Here is a 24,807-nt window from a genome sequence, read left to right as displayed (position 1 = left end):
AGAGCAGAGCTATAATCCACAAATATATAAGTTCCCTGTTGTTCCAAATGATTGAATACAGTATGGACCACAATAGACACAACACCATCAGTTGATCTATTACTCCTATATGCAAATTGGTATAGATCCAAAGTAGGTGGAATACTAGCCTTAATATAGTTCAACACCAGTCTCTCAAAACATTTCATGATAACAGATGTCAAAGCTATTGGTCTATAATCATTAAGGGACACCACTACCGTCTGCTTGGGGACTGGTACTATAATAGATGTCTTCAAACAGGTAGGGGTAGAGCACTGCAACAGGGATAGATTGAAAATATCTGTGAACACTCCCCTGGTCTGGTCTTCCCAGAGACAATGTAAGTCAATAGCCTCCCTTGGAATGGTAGGATCAAGCCACGTCTCTGTAAGAACCATAACACAGTAGTCCTAAATGTTTTTCTGCAGGGAAATAGCTATTATAATTTTTGACAATCATTTATTATAAAATCCCAAATTGAAAAGATACAAAAATAGAAAAAATACAAAAATACTCCAACTACTCAATTTCTTTGTATCAGAAATATATCCATCTCTTTGTTCCATGGCTCTTTAATGTAATGAGGAGAAGGCAATGATGGGGAGAAGGCAGGAGATCTCATTAAGTAGCAGAAGGAGGCCGAATTCCTGGAATGAAAAACATATTATACTTTGTTGTAAAAACTACCCTTTTAGAAGTTGGATGAAATATAAAAGGGAAGGATGCTTTAGATAATTGGTTTTTTTAACCTTCTGAACAATAATGCCCTTTCCGAACATTTTGTTACCAGGCTTCAGCAGAGTTTATGGAGTTAATTCCCTAAACTCCGCTGAAGATTTTACCTGGAATGGTTCAAAAACCAACCCACAACCTGGGAGAACAAACGTTCACTTTTGTCCTACACCCGAGCTACAGATAATCACCACTATTGCAAAATAATTCCCAAAGGTTCGTTGTGTAATTATTTGAAATAAACAAACACCAGCCAAACCACCAAAACTCCCAAGAGAAAACAATGGTAATTTTATTTACTACTTTGCAAAGAGGGTGTCCAACCATGGACATGAAGATATATTTATATCTTCCCTAAATGGCATTGGACCAGATTACCTCCGGAACCGCCTGCTACCGCTCGAATCCCAGCAACCGATAAGGTCCCACAGAGTTGGCCTTCTCTGGGTCCCGTCGACTAAACAATGTCGTTTGGCGGGCCCCAGGGGAAGAGCCTTCTCTGTGGCGGTGGCGGCCCTGGCCCTCTGGAACCAACTCCCCCCGGAGATTAGAATTGCCCCCACCCTCCCTGTCTTTCATAAACTACTCAAGACTCATTTATACCGCCAGGCATGGGGGAGTTGAGATATTCCTTCCCCCTAGGCCATTACAGGTTATGCATGGTATGTTTGTGTGTATGCTTGGTTTTTTATAAATAAGGGTTTTTAGCTGTTTTATTATTGGATTGTCACATGCTGTTTTTATCATTGTTGTTAGCCGGCCCGAGTCTACGGAGAGGGGTGGCAGACAAATCCAATAAATTATTATTATTATTATTATTATTATTATTATTATTATTATTATTATTATTATATTCGATACAATCTAAGTCAGTGATGGCTAAACTTTTTCTTGCTGTGTGCCGAAAGCGCACATGCGTGCTGGTACCCATAATGTGCCCCTGCTCATGCACTCATGCTATCCCACCAACTATGCATATGTGATTCCCCTGCCCTCCATGCATGCGTGTGACCACCCCCGCCATTTTGGGCCTAACAGGCTTCGCTGCAACCTCCTGGGACCAAAAACGGGCCATGAGGGTCACTACACCCTCGTGCATTCCTCTCCTGTGCATGCATGCACAACCCCCTGCTGCACATGCATCTCCCACATGTGCACCCCCATGCATCCCAAAAATCAACTGGCTGGCGGGAGGCATGTGTACGCATGCGTGGTAGAGCTGAGCTGGGTGGCAGATCGTGTGCCCGCAGAGAGGGCACAAGGTTCTCCATCACGGCCCAAAGTCACTAATATGTTTCCCTTATACTGTATTCCCTATTGCTGTTATAAATTTACCTCCCACCTTTTCCTCATTGGCTTAGTACTCAGGCTGTCACAACCTATCTGGAGCGTCTCAAATGAATACATTATCTCTGCCCCTGATTACATCCCCAAACCCCCAACACTTTACCCTTAGATTATCCATGGTTGACCTATCCAGATTCCTAAGAGGTCAGTAAGGGGCAAGTACAAGTGCACTAGAGTGCCTTCCGTCCCATGTCCTATTGCTCTCCTATATCACCTATTCCTTTCTTCTATTCCTATACAGTGATCCCCCGGTCATTACGAGGGTTCCGTTCCAGGACCCCCCGCAATGAGCGGATTTTCGCGAAGTAGCGCTGCGGAAGTAAAAACACCATTTGCGCATGCGCGCCATTTTTTTTCATGGCCACGCGTGCGCAGATGGTGTTTTTACTATAGCCGCAGCAGCGAGCCGAAGATTGGGGTTGGGGGTCTTACCGGCCGCCCACGAGCCGCGCGTGTGTCGGTGCGTCGCGGCTCTCTGTCCATTCTTCTCTTTCCCCCTCTCGGGCTCCGAATGCGGCGGCGGCGGGAAGAGGAAACGAGGCAGTCCCGGATCTCTTGCTTCACCGGCCAGCAAGCCGGCTGCCTGGGAAAGAGAAGAATGGAGAGAGGCATTCCCAGGCAGCCGGCTTTCTGGCCGGTGAAGCAAGCGATCCGGGACTGCCTCGTTTCCTCTTCCCGCCGCCGCCGCATTCGGAGCCCGAGAGGGGGAAAGAGAAGAATGGAGAGAGAGCCGCGCGTGTGTCGGTGCATCGCGGCTCTCTGTCCATTCTTCTCTTTCCCCCTCTCGGGCTCCGAATGCGGCGGCGGCGGGAAGAGGAAACGAGGCAGTCCCGGATCGCTTGCTTCACCGGCCAGCAAGCCGGCTGCCTGGGAAAGAGAAGAATGGAGAGAGGCATTCCCAGGCAGCCGGCTTTCTGGCCGGTGAAGCAAGCGATCCGGGACTGCCTCGTTTCCTCTTCCCGCCGCCGCCGCATTCGGAGCCCGAGAGGGGGAAAGAGAAGAATGGAGAGAGAGCCGCGCTAAACAGAAAGAAGCGGCAACTGCCCGGTTAAGAAGGGAGAATCCACCCCCTAACCAAATGGCTTTTTTCCTGTTTAGCGCTCGAACGCTGCGCTAAACAGTAAAAAAGCCGTTTGGCTAGGGAGTGGATTCTCCCTTCTTAACCGGGCAGTTGCCGTTTCTTTCTGTTTAGCGCTCCAAAGCTGCGCTAAACAGAAAGAAACGGCAACTGCCCGGTTAAGAAGGGAGAATGCACCCCCTAGCCAAACGGCTTTTTTGTTGTTTAGCGCTCGAACGCTGCGCTAAACAGTAAAAAAGCCGTTTGGCTAGGGAGTGGATTCTCCCTTCTTAACCGGGCAGTTGCCGCTTCTTTCTGTTTAGCGCTCGAACGCTAAACGTCGTCGCCGCCGGCATGGGGGGGCTTCCTAGCAGCCAAAGGCGAACTTCCCCGTTTGGCTTGGGACTCAGTTGCGAAGCCGCGCCGCTGTTTTAAAACATCGCCGCCGGCATGGGGGGCTTCCTAGCAGCCCCCCAAACCCGGGTTGGGGGTCCGGGGGGTGCTGGCAAGCCCCCCATGCCGGCGGCGACATTTTAAAACAGCGGCGCGCTTCCCAACTGAGTCCCGAAGCCAAACGAACCCGGGTGGCCGGGCGAGCAGCGAGCGAAGGGCGGGTGGCCGGACGAAGGGCAAGCGGGTGCTGGGGGGGGCTTCTCACCCTCCCGCCAGCTAGAGGGGGAAGACCCAGGGAAGCCACCCAGCAGCTGATCTGCCCAGCGCCATCTACGCATGCGTGCCCATAGAAAAAAAGGGCGCGCATGCGCAGATGGTGGAGTTTACTTCCGGGTTCAAAAATCGCAAATTACCCTGTTCGCAATGGTTGGGGACGCAATGAGCGGGGGATCACTGTATCTCTTCTTCTATTCTTTCATTGATATGTTCTATTCCTATATCTTCTCTTCTATTCTTTCTTAGATATATTTCACTATGAATATCTCCTCTATAACCTTCATCATGTATTTTACTCTGTGTGTGTGTGTGTGTGTGTGTATTATATATGTCAAATGTTTTTAGCTGGAATATACACACACATACACACCCACTAAAACCCTCATTGCGTATTGGACAAAATAAAAAAATAAAATAAAATAAAATAAAATAATAAAATAAAATAAAATAATAAAATAAAAAAAATAAAAAATAAAATAAAATAAAATAAAATAAAATAATAAAATAAAAAATAAAATAAAATAAAATAAAATATAAAATAAAATAAAATAAATACATCTCCTATCAGTCTCATTCTATCACCCCCTGCCCTTATTTACAAATTACCTTTTATGGTCCTAGTTCCTAGGGTTTCTCTCTAGAGTAACTATCATATCAGCAAATTCTGGTTAAGACCAGTTTTTAGCTTAGTAGAGGCCTTCCTATATACAATTCTTAAGCTTCAGCCCAGCCCAGTGATGGCGAACCTATGACACAGGTGCCACAGGTGGCACGCAGAGCCATATCTGCTGGCACACGAGCCATTGCCCTAGCTCAGCTCCAGCATGCATGTGCGTGCTGGCTGGCTGATTTTTGGCTTTGCTAGAGACTCTGGGAGGGCATTTTCGTCTTCCGGAGAGTCTCTAGGGGACGTGGGAAGGCATTTTTACCCCTGGAACATGGAGAGGGTGAAAAATGGGCCTACTGGGCCCACCAGAGGTTGGAAAATGGGCTGTTTCAGGCCTCCAGAAGGCCTTGGGAGGCGGGGGAGCGAGGCCATTTTCCCCATCCCCAGGCATTGAATTATGGATGTGGGCACTCGTGCATGTGCGATACCGTAATCACACACACTTTCGACACCCAAGGGAAAAAAGGTTCGCCATCACTGGCCTAGTCCATGAGATTAGACATATGTACAATGTATTTTCTTCACAGATTACAATGTCTTTCTTCTGTCCTTTCTGTAAAAACAGCAGGCTCTGCTTCTCACAGAGATGAAGCTAGAAACTCTGGGAATGAACCTTCACCCTCATTCGACACCAAGCTACAGGTATTTGCCACTGTTGCAAAATAATTTCCTTCTTAAGGTTATGAAAATAAATGTGTGGACAACCTTGGCAGATGTTTCTTAAGAAACAATTGCGGGAAAGCATGAGGTGCCCAGAGTAGTTTAAAAGCTCAGAGAAAGAAATTAGAAAAGGATTTGCCTTAATGAATTCAAGCAGTTAAAAGTGGCAGTTGGAGAACTTTGTACCCACAGACTTGGCAAGAGTCTGTTTCCTGCTTGGTTTTAACGGTTGGGCTGATCTAAATTCCAAGAAGGCAGGTGCGGATAATGAAATGGTTACTTGGGATGCCATTCTAACTCATAGAAACATAGAAGACTGAGGGCAGAAAAAGACCTCATGATCCATCTAGTCTGCCTTTATACTATTTCCTGTATGTTATCTTAGGATGGATCTATGTTTATCCCAGGCATGTTTAAATTCAGTTACTGTGGATTTACCAACCATGTCTGCTGGAAGTTTGTTCCAAGGATCTACTACTCTTTCAGTAAAATAATATTTTCTCATGTTGCCTTTGATCTTTCCCCAACTAACTTCAGATTGTGTCCCCTTGTTCTTGTGTTCACTTTCCTATTAAAAACACTTCCCTCCTGAACCTTATTTAACCCTTTAACATATTTAACTCTTTATGGGAGGATGTTTATGGAGATTCTCTATTCTCTATACAAATCTAATAAACTATTATTATTAATTATGATCCAGGTCAGGGTTGTCCTGATGATGCTTCCCCTACCCACCCTACTAAAAGGCAACTGGACTTTATTGGCTTCTTTTTCTTGTTTGAAAATGTTTTGCTTCTTGGTCAAAAAGCTTAGAACTGAACTTCAACTTGAAGAAGGTTCTTGGATTAGATGCAAAACTTTTTCAAAAAAAATGGGTTCAGATGTGTTCTATGAGAAACTTTTGTGCTCTTCTGTACATAATAGAATTCCCTATGCTACTAGGCTCGAAATTCTTGGTTTGGACAATTTGGAACTGTGTTGCTTGTAGTCAGACTTAGCTATTGCATACAAAATTGTACGTAGTAATGTTTTTACCTGTAAGTGACTTTTTCAGTTTTAATTCTAATAACACACACATAAACAACTGCTTTAAAGTCAATGTAAATCTTTTAAAACTCGACTGTAAAAATAATGATTTATGTCCATAACCCTGGGGGGCAACTTGGGCGTCCTCCTCGATCCACAGCTCACATTAGAGAAACATCTTTCAGCTGTGGCGAGGGGGGCGTTTGCCCAGGTTCGCCTGGTGCACCAGTTGCGGCCCTATCTGGACCGGGACTCACTGCTCACAGTCACTCATGCCCTCATCACCTCGAGGTTCGACTATTGTAATGCTCTCTACATGGGGCTACCTTTGAAAAGTGTTCGGAAACTTCAGATCGTGCAGAATGCAGCTGTGAGAGCAATCAAGGGCTTCCTAAAGTATGCCCATGTTACACCAACACTCCGCAGTCTGCATTGGTTGCCGATCAATTTCCGGTCACAATTCAAAGTGTTGGTTATGACCTATAAAGCCCTTCATGACATTGGACCAGAATATCTCCGGGACCGCCTTCTGCCGCACGAATCCCAGCGACCGGTTAGGTCCCACAGAGTTGGCCTACTCTGGGTCCCGTCGACTAAACAATGTCATTCGGCGGGACCCAGGAGAAGAGCCTTCTCTGTGGTGGCCCCGACACTCTGGAAGCAGCTCCCCCCGGGGATCAGAACTTTCCTTGCCTTTTGTAAATTTCTTAAGACCCATCTCTGCCGTCAGGCATGGGGGAACTGAGACATCTCCCCCAGGCCTATACAGTTTATACATGGTATGTTTGTGTGTATGCTTGCTTTAAATAATGGGGTTCTTAGTGTTTTTTAAATTATTAGATTTGTTCTTACATTGTCTTTTTTATTGTTGTGAGCCACCCCGAGTCTATGGAGAGGGGAGGCATACAAATCTAATAAATAATAATAATAAATAATAATAATGTAATAGAGTTGTCAAAGTCTGGAATGCTCTACCTGATTCAGTTGTCTCAGCTACAAATGTTCACAATTTGACTTCCGAGGACCTCAATTCATACTTAACAGATCCGTAGAAGAAGTGAGCCTAAGTACACTAACATGCCTATCATCCCTGTCATTGTATTTTTTTATTATTCCTGTTATTATTTCTGTTTGACAAATTACAATAAATAAAAATAAACAACAACAAAAAGTCCAGTTGCCTTTTGTAGAAAAAGAACTTTTGGGTCTTTATTGGAAGGGGTTTTTTTGGGGGGGAGGGGATCCTGGCACCCTTATTTCCAGTTCACTTACGTCTCAAGAGGAACACCATCAGAAGCAGCAACAGGCCAAAAGGGACGATTCCCAGCAAAGCAAATCTCGTTCTGGCTAAAGGAGGAGAAATCCATTTCTGATTAGAATAGTGAGATAGACAACCTCACCACCAGATGTACAACTGGTTGGCAAACCGTACTCAACAAGTAGTCCTTAATAGGTCTAAGTCCACAAGAAGAGCAGTAAGCACTGGGGTACCACAAGGCTCCATCTTAAGCCCAGTATTCTTCAATATCAAAGGCTACCCCCGCCAGCTTGGTGTCATCTGAGAATTTGATCAGTTGCCCTTCTATTCCCTCGTCCAAGTCGTTGATGAAAATGTTGAAGAGCACAGGGCCCAGGACTGAACCCTGTGGTACCCCACTGCCTATGTTCTTCCATGTGGATTTGGAACCGCTGAGGACAACTCGTTGGGTGCGGTTGGTCAGCCAGCTATTGATCCCTCTGCATGTGTTGTAGTCTACTCCGCTTTTTTCTAATTTGTTGATTAGGAGATGGTGGTGGTGATTTGATTTAACATATAATCAGGTTTTGTTTTTTCTTTTTTTCTCTTTTAGAAAACATATATAGATTAATATATTAGTAGATTTGTTTTTAAATAGCGAATTGTTCTAGATATTTTTCTATATTCTCTGGATTGATCTAAATAATAATAAGTTCTTTTTTCTTCTGTACAATGATGACTTCTATCTTGAGCGGAGCGATTGTAGCTCCTTTTTATGTTTTGTGTTGTGTTTGTTATGTGTCTTTTGAAAAATAATAAAAACATTTGAAAAAAAAGGAGAAGCCTCTATCAGAAACAACTTCTTACTCTGCATCTCTAGATCTGAGATAGTTTAACAGATAACCTTTTCACCCTCATTCTTCCCAATGTGAACGCTTAATTCCCTTCTACTTACCTGTCTGTTGCAGTGAATCATCAGGCGCTTTCTTCCAAGCCAAGGCCAGGGGCTCCTGCAAGCCTTCATGTTCCAGGTGACACCAAAAATGGTCTCTCTCCTTGGGGTCAATCTCAATGCTGAGCCAGATATAATAGGTCCAATCCGAGTTGGGGGCCACATTCTTAGGGAGGGTCTCATACTTGCAAACCTCTTCATCCCTCATCCAAGTGGCCTGGATCTCCTTGGGGTAGAAGCCAAAGGCCTGGCAGATGAGGACCTCCACATTGTCCCTGGCAGTTTTGTGCATCACCTTCCCTACTGGAGGCTCTGCAAAAACCAAGAAACAAAATGATTTAGAATGGAATGGAATATAAAAAAGAAATTATTTATTATTATTATTTAATAATTCACATTTTAGTTGTGGCAAGGATTACATTTGCGCAGAAATGGAAAGAAAAGGAAATACCAAAAGATGAAGAAGTATTTAAAAAAATCATGGAATGTGCAGAATTCGATATGATGACAAGACGTTTGAACAATCAAGTGGAAACAGAATTTTACAAAATATGGGACAAAGTGTATAAATGGTGGAATCTTAAAAAATAGTTTTAAAATTATATATGAATAAATTTAAAACCATTTGAATTTATTAAATTGAATATATATAGTAGAAAATTAAGAAATTAAAAGGATAAGGTTTTTAGATTGAATAAGTGATTTTAATTATTTTATAATATTGTTATAATAGATATAAAGCAGTAGATTAAAAATAGTATAATCACAGAGTATTTTTGCAATTTTAGTAATTTTAAATGCATTTTTATCTGTTTAATTAATTGACTCTAACTAGTTTAATTAAAGTATCAAAATGATATTTTAGAAATAAATTGAAAAAAATCAATAGACATGAGAACTCATTTGAGTTATATGAATTATAACATAAAATGGAAATATAGAGGTAAATTTAATAAGAACGTAGAATATTATAAACTGTATTTCTGTATTGATCTGACTATAGTTAGATTTTTCTTTTTGTATTAGTTAGACTTCTATGACAAGCAGAGCAATGGTAGCTCCTTTAAATGTTAAATGTTGTCCGTCTTGTCTGTTTAAAGAAAAACAATAAAAGTATTATATAACAAAAAGAATAGAATAGAATAGAATAACAGAGTTGGAAGGGACCATGGAGGGAGCACTTCAGACAAATAGTTATCCAACATCTCCTTAAAAACTTCCAGTGTTGGAGCATGCACAACCTCTGAAAGCAAGTTGTTCCAGGGATTGATTCTTTTAACTGTCGGGAAATTTCTCCTTAGTTCAAAGTTGCTTCTCTCTTTGTTTAGTTTCCACCTATTGCTTCTTGTTCTGCCCTCAGGTTTTTGGGAGTATAGCCAAGGGTGGGCTGCTGCCCAGAAGGGGTGGGGTGAACTCAGTGGGGTAGCGAAAACGGAGCTTCACCCCAGAGTACCTAATTTGCACTGAAAGATGAAAGAAAATGCAGGGCATCCTGCATAAGCCATGCCCACAGTGTGGTAGTAAAAATTTTGGTAGCCCTTCACTTAGTATAGACTGACTCCCTCTTCCTTGTGGCAACCCCTGAGATACTGGAACATTGCTATCATGTCTCCTTCTTTTCATTAAACTAGACATACCCAGTTCCTGCAACCGTTCTTCATATGTTTTAGCCTCCAGTCCCCTTATCATCTTTGTTGTTCTTCTCTTCACTCTTTCTAGAGTCTCAACATTCTTTTTGCATTGTGGCAACCAAAACAGAATGTTGTATTCCAAGTGTGTGTTCTCACTAAGGTATTATAAAGTGGTATTAACATCTCATGTGAAATGTTTCATAGTAGGAATGTCCTCGTATGACTGTCTCTGCTTCGCTCTTGAATGTCTAGTAGGCTTCAAAGCAGGGGTGGGCTACCAATCGCAGCCCTATCAAAATCCCTATCAAAATCCCACAGAGTTGGCCTTCTCTGGGTCCCGTCGACTAAACAATGTCGTTTGGCGGGACCCAGGGGAAGAGCCTTCTCTGTGGTGGCCCCGCCCCTCTGGAACCAACTCCCCCCGGATATCAGGGTTGCCCCCACCCTCCTTGCCTTTCGTAAGCTTCTTAAAACCCACCTCTGTCGTCAGGCATGGGGGAATTGAGATATTCCCTTCCCCCTAGGCTTATAAAATTTATGCATGGTATGTCTGTTTGTATGATTGGTCTCTTAAATTGGGGTTTTTAAAATTACTTTTTATATTAGATTTGTTTTATTTGTCTTTTTTACTGCTGTTAGCCGCCCCGAGTCTGCGGAGAGGGGCGGCATACAAATCAAATCAAATCAAATCAAATCAAATCAAATCAAATCAAATCAAATTGTAAGTAAGTAAACAAACAAACAAACAAACAAAAAACAAATAAATAAACAAACGTGCTGGGAGCGCGCCCCTGCCCAGCGCACAATTTCCGGGGTTTTTTGCTTCCGCGCTTACGGGAAAAAACCCGGAAATTGGAAACAAGAGTTGCCGGTCGCTTGCGACCAGAAAAACAAGGTAAGAGCTGCCAGCCCTGCTGCGCCACTCGTCCTCGCTCCCCCACCACACGTCTCGCCCTCGTTCCCCCTGCCATGCCCCTCATCCCTGCTTACCTGGATCACCTCCTGCAGGGGCCATGACACAGGGAGCAGGCTGGGTGGCCCCAATTCTAGCCGTGCGACCTGTTCTGTGGTCTCCCACGCTGCAGGCATCTCTCCTTTGTACCTATGCGCTCCATTTCCATCGATGGAACAGCGTCCCCCCCCTGTTCCACCTAGTAGCCCACCCCGGCTTCATAGTTTAGACATGCTAGAGCCTCCTTGGAATCAAGGAGCATTTCATTTCATTCATTTTATTGGATTTGTATGCCGCTCCTCTCCGTAGACTCGGGGCAGCTAACAACAGTGGTAAAAACAACATGCGACAATCCAATACTAAAGCAGCTAAAAACCCTTATTTTAAAACCAATCATACATACAGACGTACCATACATAAATTGTAGAAGCCTAGGGGGAAAGAATATCTCAGTTCCCCCATGCCTGATGACAGAGGTGGGTTTTAAGAAGCTTACAAAAGGCAAGAAGGGTGGGGGCTATTCTAATCACTGGGGGGAGTTGGTTCCAGAGGGCCGGGGCCGCCACAGAGAAGGCTCTTCCCCTGGGCCCCACCAAACAACATTATTTAGTTGATGGGACCCGGAGAAGGCCCACTCTGTGGGACCTAATTGGTCGCTGGGATTCGTGCGGCAGAAGGCGGTCCCGGAGATAACCTGGCCCGGTGCCATGAAGGGCTTTATAGGTCATAACCAACACTTTGAATTGTGACCGGAAACTGATCGGCAACCAATGCAGACTGCGGAGTGTTGGTGTAACATGGGCATGCCTTGGGAAGCCCATGATTGCTCTCGCAGCTGCATTTTGCACAATCTGAAGTTTCGGAAAATATAGAGAGCCCCATGTAGAGAGCATTACAGTAGTCGAGCCGCGAGGTGATGAGGGCATGAGTGACTGTGAACAGTGACTCCCGATCCAAATAGGGCCCAACTGGTGCACCAGGCGAACCTGAGCAAACACATTGGCTTTTTCCCAAAACAGGATCTCCCTCCCCACCTGCATCCTCTAATGTCCAATCTGAAAAAATCCCCCGATTTTCTTCTCCAATGGACTCACCTCTCCTCTGTAGAGCTTCCTTCCCAGAGGACAGGTATCTCTTCAGCAACACAATGCAGGTCTCCTCCAAGAAGTGTTTATTTTCCTGAGACCAGCTTGGATCATCCTCCCACTTCTCCTTGACCTTGTAGGCCCGGGACTGAGCTGTCACCCATCTGAGGGCCTCCTTGTCAAAGCTGATAAAATCCATCCCGTCGTAGCCATAGTGGAAATAGCCTACTTGGCTCCCGTCTTCCTTGAGCTCACAGCCCAAAATCACCTGCCAGGTGTAAAGCCCTGAAGTAGAAACTCAATGAGATTGGAAATGGTGGGGATTCCTCCCCACTCCCCCATGCATTTCCTTCTCCTCACCAGGAGTTTCAAAATCTTTCTAGAGGAAGAAGACATGGATGTTACTGTTAGGAGCTGCAACACTGGTTCACAAATGAATAGAGACAGAAATGGCCTTTAAAGGTGTTCTGTCTGGCTCTCTGGTAGAATCCTCCCAAAAATTCACAGGTACAAATTTCAGACACACATGTTTGAAAATTCAAAACAATGTTCTTTATAATGAAAATTCATTTAAACTAAGCCCTCTTTTGGTATAGCAAAGAGCACTCGTCTCCAAATAAACTGGTAATTTGTACAAGTCCCTTATCAGTTCTGTGATACTTAGCTTGCAACTGTGAGGCAATTCACAGTCACAAAGTGACACACACTTTGCTCTGGTTTAGTTTCAAAGCAGGGAAATATCAGCACACAAAAAGTCAAAGTCAGTAAAGCAGTCACAAAACACAACGATCAGATAATGGCCAAAACCACAGGTTGCTATTTATAGCAGCCTTACTAATTACCACAGCCCCACCCAACCACAGATGGCCTCATTTTCTTTGATAATAATCTCTCAGTTGTTGTTGCCTATGCATCGCTCTCCGCATGCGTGGCTGTATCATTAACTCTTGTTCTGAATCCAAGGAGGAGCTAGATAATTGATCTCCTTCTGAACTGTCTGCCACACTCTCCTCCTCCCTGTCACTCCTATCTTCTTGATCAGAGGAGCCTTCATCAGCAGATTCCACTGGGGGCAAAAAAGGCCTGCAGCATGTGGATGTCTCCGCCACATCCACAGTCCTTGGGGCAGGAGCTGCGCCAGAGCTAACCACAACAAAAGGGGAGGGGGAGATATATTTTTTTTCTTTCGCTATTCCTCCCATCTCCAAAGAAAAAAAATTACATCATTATCTCTGCATCCTTGGAGACCAAGAGACAAAGAATTCCTGGCATTTGAATATGGTTCCTGAAATGCATGTGTGGACGGTTTCATAGTTGCTTCATCCAGTCTGTTGTTGCCTGCCAATGAGAGGAAACTGACTTGGTGATGTTCCAGTGGCCTGTGCAGCAGAGGTTCAGCCAGGGCCTTCCAAACCTCCAGCACCTCATAGCAGAGATGAGGAAAAAGAGGCTTCTCCTCTTCTTGATGCAAGAGCCCGCAGAGCTGCCAAGAGACAGGAGTGGTTACTCCAGAGGAGGTCTCTTCAGGAGTAAGACTGGAGGCTAATTGGCCACTCCCCTAGTCTACTTAAGAACAGCAGAGGCCGCTGAAAAGCTGCAGAAAATAATATTTTTGGCTGATGTATCTGTTTTCAGTGTCTTGGGAATTCCTGTTTCTCTTCTTTGGATTTCTTATTGTGGAAGAATTCCTGAGCATTTTCCTGAACATTTGTGAGATAGCAAGAACTAATTGCATTGGTTTGAGTTAAGACTGTTTGAACTTACTCTAGCTGCTCATGAAGATTAATTAGCAGCTGACTTTTTGCAAACAAGGATTTTGGAAAAAAGCAATTTAAGGGAATAACCGAAACCAATTTTTTTCATATTACCGTCTGATTAGCCATGGAATATACTCATTATAAGATGTGTTTGATGGATATGTACCAAATGATCAATTAATTGATATTTTTTCTGTTTTGTTTTGCTAGTTTCATTTTGTTTTGTATGTCCATTTTTCTTTGTTATGTATGTTATATTTTCATTGTAGCTTTTATGTTTTGTTTTTAATGTAAATAACTCAATAAAAATTATTTTTTAAAAAAGGATTGCTTTTTGATTTGTGTGTCTGTGTGTGTGTGTCTCCACTGTTAAGCCAGTTATTAACAATGATTCATTGATTAAACTAAATTCATTCAATTGGTATGTGTGTTATGTTTGTAACTGGTGACAGAACACAGTCTTTTTGAAGTCTGCGTGGGTCGTGTGTGTGTGTCATACTGCTTCATTCTGGGAACTTGTTTCTTTCCTTGATAGTTGAAATGACAGGGTGTGGAAGTCAAGAACTGAGAGTGAATTCACAGCGGAAGGGAAGAATCTACCTGCTCACCTTCATTCTGGGAGTAGAGGTTTTGCACACTCGGTAGGTCAGGCCTGAACACCCAATCAGGGTCCAGATAGCTTTTGAGCTCCACCTTCTCCATCCAGGGCACCAGAGGCTCCATTTTCCTGGTAATGTTGTCATAGCGAGCTATGGGTTGGTCATCCAGGTGGACCATGATGAGGAACTGGAGCAGCCCCTGAATAGGTTCTGACACTTGTAGGTAGGAATAAGAGAGAGTGTGTTTGGAAGAGCCTGGAAAGAGAAGCGATAAAGGGTCAGAATTAGGAGGTCTACAACTCAAGGCCCTCTCTGAATCTCAATGTCCCGAGTAACCCTCTTTTGGAATTATGGTACCAATGAAGGTGTGTGTCCTGGTTCCCAGTATTGAACTCTGAGATGTCAGGACCCTAAAGCTTGGATCAGGTTCAAGAATCCCATTATTGAGTACTGTATTTTTCAGAGTATAAGACACGCCATTTTCCCTCCTAAAAGAGGGTGAAAATCTGGTGCGTCTTATATACCGAATGTAGTCCCACCCAGCATCTCAAACAGAGCTTTTGGAGGCTGAAACAACCTCTCAAATGGAACTTTGCAAAACTGAAAAAACAGCCCCTGAAATGGAGCTTTGCAAGGCTGAAAAAACAGCATTTCAAATGGAGCTTTGCAAGGCTAATATACCCGTTCCAGGCTGTTTGCTAAGGACACTAGCCAAATGGATGCTGATAGGCAGATTTTTTTAAAAATTCCCTCCCCAAAAACTAAGCTGCTTCTCATAGACCAAAAAATACGATACATCATATTGGCACATAGAAAGATGAGACAAGCTCTAAATCAGTAATGGCAAACATTTTTTTCCTTGGGTGCTGAAAGAGCATGCATGCACGCTATCGTACGTGTGTGAGCACTGTTCACTGTAAGCTGCACGCATGCGCATGCCCCAAAAATACCCCCCGCACATCCTTTTCCAAGGGCGCGTGCTCCCCATCCCCCTGCCAGCCGGCGTGGGGTGTGTGTGTGAGGCAACGGCAGTAGACACGGGTGGAAGGAAAGGGAGCTGCAGCCGCCCCTGCCTCCCCACGATGCCTCCGCCCCCCCTCGCACCCCTGGCCTCTCGGCGCTGCCCCCCGCCCACCCGATCCACCCCCTTTCCAGCTTTCTCCTCCTCCACCTCCTGCCTTGGGGCGCGACTTCTCCCGCGGTGGTAGCGAGAGGCTTTTCTCCACGCGCTTCGGGAATGCCTGCCCCGCCCCTCACAGCCCCTTCTCTGAGAATGCTTTCCTCCCGAGCTTTCAGCAAGGGAACTGCAGTAGAGGCAGGGCAAGCGTTCCCGAAGCACTCAGAGAAAGTGCTCTCGCAGCCCCCTCACTGACAGAGAGAGAGCAACAGAAAGAGCAAGATGTAAAGAGAGAAGGAGAGAGAAAGTAAGTGAGAAAGAGAGAGAGAGAGAGAAAGAGGGGGGGAGAGAGATAGCAAGAGAAAGAACAATAGAAAGAAAGAAAGAGAGAGAGAGAGAGAGAGAGAGAGAGAGAAAGCAATATATATAGAGAGAAATAAAACGAGAGAGAACAAGAGAGAGAGCAACAGACAGAGCAAGATGGAAAGAGAGGGAGAGAGAAAGTGAGAAAAAGAGAGAGAGAGAGAAAGAGAGGGGAGAGAGATAGCAAGAGAAAGAACAAGAGAAAGAAAGCAAGAGAGATAGAAAGAAAGAGTGAGAGAGAAAGAAAGCAATATATATATACAGAGAAATAAAACAAGAGAGAGAGAACAAGAGAGAGAGCAATAGACAGAGCAAGATGGAAAGAGGGGGAGAGAGAAAGAGAGAGAAATGACTCTTGATTTAAAGCATATGGTAAAAAGCACCCAAATAACAGACAAAAAACCCCCCAGCCGTGTGTGTGTGTGTGAACTCTTGAACCATTTCCAATAGCCCTCACCTGTTATTGGAAATGGTTCAAGAGTTCACACACACACACACACACGCACACAAGGGGGGAGGAGACAGGGATGGAAAAAGAGGAGAAGATAGTAATAATAGTAATAGACTTTGGTTTTGTTTTATTATTAATTTCTTTTAATAAAAAAGAAGGGAATTTTTTTCTTATTTATTTATTTGTTTGTTTGTTTGTTTATACTTCTATGCCACCCAGTCCCAAAGGGACTGCCACTCAGACACTATACTTTTCCGCCCACACTGAAAAAAATTAGAGGGAACATTGTTTGCAAGTAATTCATAATTCGATGCCTGGGAACTGTGAAAATAGCTTCCCCCACCCCTCCTGGAGGCCCTCTGGAGGCTGGAAACGGCCTGTTTCCTAATTTCTGGTGGGCCCAGTAGGCTCATATTTCACCCTCCCCAGACTCCAAAGACTTCCCTGGAGGGTAAAATGTCCTTCCCCATCCCTTCAGAGACTCTCTGGAAGCCAAAAATGCCCTCCCAAAGCCACTGTGAGAGCCAAAAATCAGGTGGTCGGCACACCCATGCACGTTGGAGCTGAGCTAGGGCAAACGCTCGTGTGCCAGCAGATATGGCTCCACGTGCCGCCTGTGGCACCCATGCCATAGGTTCGCTATCACTACTCTAAATTATCCCTGCGCATAGTGACAATTAAAAGAAGAGGATTTCCCCACCCCACAGGTCTCTCAGGTTACATGGGCCAATCAGTCCAGTCACAGGTTCCTACCCAGCTCCAACAGGTGTCCAATGACATGGCCTTGGTTCACATTATTATTATTATTATTATTATTATTATTATTATTATTATTATTATTATTTATTAGATTTGTATGCCGCCCCTCTCCGAAGACTCGGAGCGGCTCACAACAATAAAACAGTACAAATCCAATTGATTAAAACAATTTAAAAACCCTTAATATAAAAAGCAATCATACATCAACAACACAAAGAAAATAAATCTGTAATTAACCCTGCTGTTCTGTTCGGGTCGTATGTGACCCGAAGCCAAGTTTGAGTCCCTGTAAAAAAAAATTCTTGCATATCTGAAACTTGAAATTTCATGACTTTTCATCATTTCAGGGGTTCTCTCTATGAGAATTTTTTTTGAGGGGTGGGGGGTTTCTTTCTTGCTGAAAAGCAAAAAGTGACACTTCTTCTGTTCCCGGGTCACCCTGATCTGGACCGAAAACTCTTCATTTAAAGTGCTTATGTTTGGTCAATTTGAAAACTTTTTTCACTTGGAAAGTAGTCTGAACATTTCTGCACACAATGATATGAAAATTGAACTGAAAAAAATTATGCATATTGCTTTAATTTGGTTATAATTGAATTTTTTTCAATTTATAGATAGTTTAGCTTGCAAAATGTGTTCAATTTTACTAAAGTTGGTGTGGGATTGGTAGTTTGAACATTTCTGAGTATAAGAAAAATATAAATGAACTGAAAGAAATGTTTCATATTGGTTGTTTACAATCATAAATAAGCCCCCCCCCCTTGGCTGCTTGCAAACATTTTCACTTTATATTTACGCAAGCTTCAAATCCGAAATATTTTTAATATCTTATGCATTCATTTACTCAATTTACCATGGCTGATCATCATACAAATATTTGTGGGGGTGGGGGGGCTAATTTTTTTCTGGGGGGAAAAAAGTCACGTTTACTCTGTTCGGGTCATATAGACCCGGACCAAAATGATTTTTTTTAGGTACTTGAATTTGGTCTTTTTGAAACCTTTTTCCACTGGGAAACTAGTTTGAACATTTATGAACATAATGATATGAAAATTGAACTGGAAAAATTGAGACTTATATTTTTATTTTGATCAAAACCCCCCCCCCCATTCTTTCTGAATTTTGTGTCAATTTATATTTTTTAAGGCTACAAATCTCTAAGGAATTTTCCCCCAAAAGGTTTGATATACTAAATTGAACAATCCTGAACATAGGAAAAATATAAATGAACAGAAAAAAATGATTCTTATTGGTTTATTTTTGCCACAAAAGGGCCACCCCCCCCCGGCCTTGCTGTGTGCCATTATTTTCACTTTTTATACATATTTGGCTAGAAATATTTGGAATATCCTTTTGAAAAGCAAGCATATTGTAGCCAGACAACTAATTTTATGAAAGAAATCCATTTTACTAATTTTATGTAAGTTTGAAATTAACAGCATAATTTTTATATACATTGAAATAGGGAGGGAGAGACCTTTATGTGCAAAATAAATGAATATGCCTCAATTTTTCCAGTTCAATTTTCATATCATTATGTTCAGAAATGTTCAAGCTACCAATCCCACACCAACCTTAGTAAAATAGAATGCATTTTGCAAGCAAAATTATCCATAAACCTAAAAAAAATTCACAAAAACGGGGGGGGAGAGGCACATTTATGTGCAAAATAAACCAATAAGGATTAATTTTTTCATTTCAATTTTCATTCCATTGTGTGCAGAAATGTTCAAACTTTCAAAAAGACCAAATATAAGTACCTAAAATGATCAAGACCCGGAACATAAGATTAAGGAGGTTTTTTGAACTTAAACTAATAAAGAGAAAAGCTTGAATTTCTTCCCTAAAAGTTAAAAAACATGGCAGTTGTGTGCAACTATAGAGGAATGCAGAAAAATACATCTACCTCCCTCCTGTGTGCCACAGGGAAAAAATTCAAAAAGTGGAGGCAATGTGAGGATGGTCTTTAATGATGTCCAGAAAATAACTGGTTATCTGTGCAAGACTTTTTGTATCACCTACATTGTGCACTATGTAGAAGCTTGGACACTGATTTTTGGATTGAAATTCAAGACACTCATTATGGGCAGCTCCATGAAGCCCACAATCCAGTTGTCATGGTGGAATTAAGCTATTTGTAACTTGAAAAAAAAGATCACTTTCTTCCTCTAAAAATTAAATTATTTTGGCCTGTGAATTACCCAGAAATAAGGGTGCACTTGTGTAATGTCAGAAAATGAATGACATTTTATAAATAAACATGTTTCATTCTTCTTTTCCATATCAGATTGTAGCTCTAGTAACCATATCTTTCTATTTCAGTAGCTACGGAAGTTTTTTCCGATCCGTGTATGCCACTGAGCCTTTTAGGAGCATATCCAATAGAGTCTCATAAATATCTTTTTACAAATATCAAAGTAATGAGTGATGTCAGGTTATAGCTATCCTGCTGATGCAGGGGTGGGATTCAGCATATTCGGTCCAGATTGGGCAAGCTGTTTACTCCAATGATCAGCTGAGAGTGAACCAGTTTGCTCTGATCATCAGCTGGGCCTCCCACCTGCCCCTGTGCTATATCTAGCTACATTTCTTTCGTTTGAAGCCCAACTGATAGGCACAGCAGAGCGGATTGCTGAACCTCAGCTGTTTCACTCACTGGGCAAGTAGAAGGTACCTTTTAATGGTGTTTTCAAATGGAAATTGTTCGTGTGCTCAGCGAACTGATTGTTACACAGGTTGAATCCTACAACTGCACCCCATTCCTAAGTCTCCCCACCACCACTCTTCAATAGCAACCAAAAACAAAGCAGAAGTAAGCATGGTTTTAGTTGAAGTCATTTAGCAGGTTGACAGAGAATACTGTATTTGTAGCTGAGGGTTGAAATCAGAAGTCCTTGCTGATATCTGAACTTGCTTGTTCCCTGGCAATTTCACTACCAAAATTAGGTAACATCTTTGGGTACGGAAACATCTGCAAGAAAACAAGCTTAAATTTATGGTGGCATTTTAACTGTCATTTTAATGCGGTGACAGCTGCAAGCGGCCACTTAACTTATCTTGGCCTATTTCTGGGGGTTTTCGTTTCTTTGCATGCAAATTCAGAAATAGCACGCGCCCTCGCATGCACAAAAGCCGAGTCTCTCGCAGGGTGTGTGCGTGCGCTCCCGGCCCATTCCATGCTGTGGTTAGCTCTGGCCCAGCTCCTGCCCCAAGGACTGTGAATGTGGGGGAGACATCCATATGCTGCAGGCCTGTTTTGCCCCCGGTGGAATCTGATGATGAAGGCTCCTCTGACCAAGAAGACATGAGTGACAGGGAGGAGGAGAGTTTGGCAGACAGCTCAGAAGAAGATCAATGATCTAGTTCCTCCTTGGATTCAGAACAAGAGTTAATGATACAGCCACGCATGCGGAGAGCAATGCATAGGCAGCAACAACTGAGAGATTATTATCAAAGAAAATGAGGCCACCTGTGGTTGGGTGGGGCTGTGGTAATTAGTGAGGCTGCTATAAATAGCAGCCTGTGGGTTTGGCCATTGTGGAGGATTATCTGATCGTTGTGTTTCGTGACTGCTTTACTGACTTTGACCTTTTGTGTGCTGATTTTTCCCCGCTTTGAAACTAAACCAGGGCAAGGAAAGGAGAAGGACTGTGAATTGCCTCACAGCTGCAACTAAGTATCACATAACTGATAAGGGACTTGTACAAATTACCAGTTTGTTTGGAGACGAGTGCTCTTTGCTATACCAAAAGAGGGCTTGGTTTAAGTGAATTTTCATTATAAAGAACATTGTTTTGAATTTTCAAATGTGTGTGTCTGAAATTTGTACCTGTGAATTTTCGGGAGGAGTCTACCAGAGAGCCTGACAGAACATTCCAATAGGGCCGGGAATGGTAGCCCGCACCTGTATATAAGAGACCATCTGAGGGAAAGTGGGTGTGGTGAACAACATTTATATCATGGCAGCGGAGGGGACTTTCTGCTTTCAGATCTTTGTCATCCCTGCCAATTTCATTTTACTGAATTGTAAGTTTTGGGCAAACTGCCAGAAACACTTCAAGGACTTAGGTTAATGACTCTCTGGCTCGCAGCCCAGACTTCTCTTATCTTTGGCTCATTAGCCAGGAACACTGCTATCATGGAATTCTTTAAAATTAACCAATTTATTGCATGAACTTGTTTTACCAAAAGACTTTTGCTATGATCAAATCTGGAAAACATATGTGGCTTTTTTATTTCTGATTGTTGACCCGGCCGGACAAAACAAATAGAACAGAATAACAGCACTGGACGGGACCTTGGAGGTTTTCTAGTCCAACCCCCTGCTCAGACCAGAAACCCTATATCCTTTGTCCAGTCAGTGAAGCAGTGGAAGTGATGTGCCGGTGTCTGGAGGCTGTTGGGGTCTGTATGGGTGCCAACAGACTCAAACTCAACCCTGATAAGACGGAGTGGCTGTGGGTTTTGCCTCCCAAGGACAACTCCATCTGTCCGTCCATTACCCTGGGGGGGGGGAAATCATTAACCCCCTCAGAGAGGGTTCGCAACTTGGGCATCCTCCTCGATCCACAGCTCACATTAGAGAAACATCTTTCAGCTGTGGCGAGGGGAGCGTTTGCCCAGGTCTGCCTGGTGCACCAGTTGCGGCCCTATTTGGACCGGGACTCACTGCTCACAGTCACTCAGGCCCTCATCACCCCGAGGCTCGACTACTGTAACGCTCTCTACATGGGGCTACCTTTGAAAAGTGTTCGGAAACTTCAGATCATGTAGAATGCAGCTGCAAGAGCTATCATGGGCCTTTCTAAATATGCCCATATCACACCAAAACTCCACAGTCTGCACTGGTTGCCAGTCGCTTTCCGGTCACAATTCAAAGTGTTGGTTATGACCTATAAAGCCCTTCATGGCATCGGACCAGAATATCTCTGGGACCGTCTTCTGCCACACGAATCCCAGCGACCAGTTAGGTCCCACAGAGTTGGCCTTCCCTGGGTCCCATCGACTAAACAATGTCATTTGGCGGGACCCAGGGAAAGAGCCTTTGCTGTGGTGGCCCGGACCCTCTGGAACCAACTCCCCTCCCGATATCAGAGTTGCCCCCACCCTCCTTGCCTTTCATAAGCTCTTTAAAACCCACCTCTATTGTCAGGCATGGGGGAATTGAGATATTCCCTTCCCCCTAGGCGTATAAAATTTATGCAAGGTACGTCTGTCTGTATATATGATTGGCTTCCTAAAATGGGGGTATTTTAAATTATTTTTAATATTAGATTTGTACATATTGCCTTTTTACTGTTGTTAGCCACCCCAAGTCTACGGAGAGGGGTGGCATACAAATCTAATTAATAAATAATAAATAATAAATGAATAATAAATAAATAGTTGTCCAATAACTTAATAACTGTTGGAGCATTCACAACTTCCAAATGCAAGCCTTCTCTTGATTAATTGTTCTAATTAATCACCCCTCTTCTGGGAAATCCAGGTTTTGCTAGAAATGAACTACTCCACAAAGATCAAAGCAGTGGAAGAAGATAAAAAGTGAAAACCCAGTGGGGAAAACCCAGAGAACTCCTTCAGTCCTCAACTGGAGGAAAGCTAAGATTCTACACATGCAATCTAGGACTAGGGAGGTACTAATACCACTCTATAAAGCCTCGGGCTGCTACAGAAAGGAGGGCGTCAGGCTGTTTTCCAAGATACCAGAAGACAAGGAATAATGGATGGAAGCTGACCAAGGAGAGATTCAACCTAGAAATAAGGAGGAACTTTCTGACAGCGAGAGCGATCAACCAATGGAACAACTTGCTTGCCGAGATAGTGAAAGCTCCAACACTGCCATTTGTCTGAAATGGTGTAGGGACTCCTGCTTGAGCGGGGTGATGGTGGTAGACTAGATCAGTGTTTTTTAACCAGTGTGCCGTGGCACACTAGTGTGCCGCGAGATATGGTCAGGTGTGCCGCGAAGCTCAGAGAGAGAAAGAGAGGAAGAGAGAGAAAGAGAAAGAAAGAGAGAAAGAAAGCAAGAGAGAGAACAAGAGAGAGAAAGAAAGCAAGAGAGAGAGAGAACAAGAGAAAGAAAGAAAGCAAGAGATAGAGAAAGAGAACAAGAAAAAGAAAGCAAGAGAGAGAGAAAGAGAGCAAGAGAGAGAGAAAGAAAGAGAGAAAGAAAGCAAGAGAGAAAGAGAACATGAGAGAGAGAAAAAAAGCAGGAGAGAGAAAGAGAACAAGAAAAAGAAAACAAGGGAGAGAGCAAGAGAGAGAAAGAAAGCAAGAGAGAGAGAAAGAAAGCAAGACGGAAAGAGAACAAGAGAGAGAAAGAAAGCAAGAGAGAAAGAGAACAAGAAAAAGAAAGCAAGAGAGAGAGCAAGAGAGAGAAAGAAAGCAAGAGAGAGGGGGGGAAGGAGAGAGAGAGAAAGACATAGAAGGAGGTAGGGAGGGAGAGAGAAAGAGAGCAAAAAAGAGAGGAAGGAAGAGAAAGAAAGAGGAAGGGAGAGAGAAATAGAGCGAAAGGGAGGAAGAGAGAGAGAGAATTTTTTTGTCCAAACTTTTTTTAACTCTCCCCCCCCCCCCCCCGCCGCTCAATGTGTCCCAGGGTTTCGTAAATGTAAAAAATGTGCCTCGGCTCAAAAAAGGTTGAAAGTCACTGGACTAGATGACCTACATAGGTCCCTCCTAACTCTAATAATCTAATATAAATAGGAACCAAGGTTCTACACGCGCAACAATGAACGTTAAGGCGGTGGGAACTCAGGGACTGGAACGTCTTGGGTCCTGGGTGATCGAAGGGGTCGTTGGACAAAGGCTGAAAAAGGGAGCGCTTAACTGAGAAGACGGAACGGCAGAGCAAAAGGACAAACGTCAGTGCTCTGAGGGGCCCTTTTTCCCACGTAGAAGCCTCCGCCTCTCCAAACAGGTCCGCGCAGTCCTTCTGGGCATCGGCAGAGCGCCAGAAACGGATCTCCGGCGGAGAAAGAATCCTGAAAGGGCGGCAAGCCAGCTATGCCCACGTTTCGTCCCTTCCCCGATCCCCGAGATACTCACCGCAGCAGTCCCGCAACAAGATAACCCCCAAAGTCACCCCGAGGAGCCAGAAGGGAGCAGAATGGAACAGCATCCATGCAGTCCGGAGTCGATTTGCGCGCGAAGGTATTTTGCCCTCCCATCTATTTTGGCGCGAAAACCAGTAAGTATAAATGCAATGAGGGGGAACTAAAACCAGAAACTGAGGCAAGTTTGAACAACTATCACCTCCTACTGAATCTTTGTCTCCTCCACATTAAAAAAATGGTCCCTTTTTTAGAAGTTATTTTTACTAGTAAGCTAACTTACAATTGACCCTCAGAAGAGCTGTCTGATCCATTATATTTTTAAGAGATTAACTTTCAATGTAACTTGTTAATCTCAAAATAGTAATTTTGTTTGCCAGCTAAATTTCGGAGTGTTGTTTACAAAGGATTAATTAACAAGCCATTTTCTGTGGAATTGTTATCACTTATTTGGTCACTTATTACAGAGAATCCAGTTGACATCATTTTCAACCCAGCAATCATTTCTGATTATTCCACAGTGTTTCTTTGTCTTTTTCCAAGCCTGATTCACGCTAATTTTGGGGGAGTTAGCAGTGTGGATAAAGTACTACTGAGGCACTAATCCCTTGGTTAGAATCTTATTCATATGTATATTACAGGTACATGCAGGAAAATATCCTATTTATATTGC

The 24,807-nt window shown here is 43.4% G+C and overlaps 1 protein-coding gene across 1 annotated transcript; it reads right to left on the bottom strand.

The window, feature by feature from the left end:
- Nucleotides 1–464: 464 nt before the first annotated feature.
- On the bottom strand, nucleotides 465–24,233 carry LOC139159684 (major histocompatibility complex class I-related gene protein-like). Its single transcript, XM_070737010.1, has 6 exons — nucleotides 24,130–24,233; nucleotides 14,402–14,647; nucleotides 12,046–12,321; nucleotides 8,372–8,680; nucleotides 7,452–7,526; nucleotides 465–668 (listed from the first exon to the last, which is right to left on the bottom strand). Exons 1-6 carry the CDS (start codon nucleotides 24,200–24,202, stop codon nucleotides 643–645), a joined length of 1,005 nt encoding a protein of 334 aa, XP_070593111.1. The 5' UTR covers nucleotides 24,203–24,233; the 3' UTR covers nucleotides 465–642.
- Between the last annotated feature and the right edge of the window lie 574 nt (nucleotides 24,234–24,807).

This window comes from Erythrolamprus reginae, chromosome 2 (genome assembly GCF_031021105.1).
Source record: "Erythrolamprus reginae isolate rEryReg1 chromosome 2, rEryReg1.hap1, whole genome shotgun sequence".
NCBI lineage: Eukaryota > Metazoa > Chordata > Lepidosauria > Squamata > Dipsadidae > Erythrolamprus > Erythrolamprus reginae.
Note: the sequence above shows the minus strand (reverse complement) of the source record. Positions and strands in the feature narration are given on the sequence as shown.

What these genes read in the sequence shown, in the direction of transcription:
- LOC139159684 (XM_070737010.1), bottom strand. Translation starts at nt 24,202, where the DNA reads ATGCTGTTCCATTCTGCTCCCTTCTGGCTCCTCGGGGTGACTTTGGGG. An exon ending in CCTCTACTCCCAGAATGAAG is followed by an intron (nt 12,322 to 14,401) that starts GTGAGCAGGTAG and finishes TTTCTACTTCAG; the next exon opens with GGCTTTACACCTGGCAGGTG. An exon ending in TGATTCACTGCAACAGACAG is followed by an intron (nt 7,527 to 8,371) that starts GTAAGTAGAAGG and finishes CTCCTCCTTTAG; the next exon opens with CCAGAACGAGATTTGCTTTG.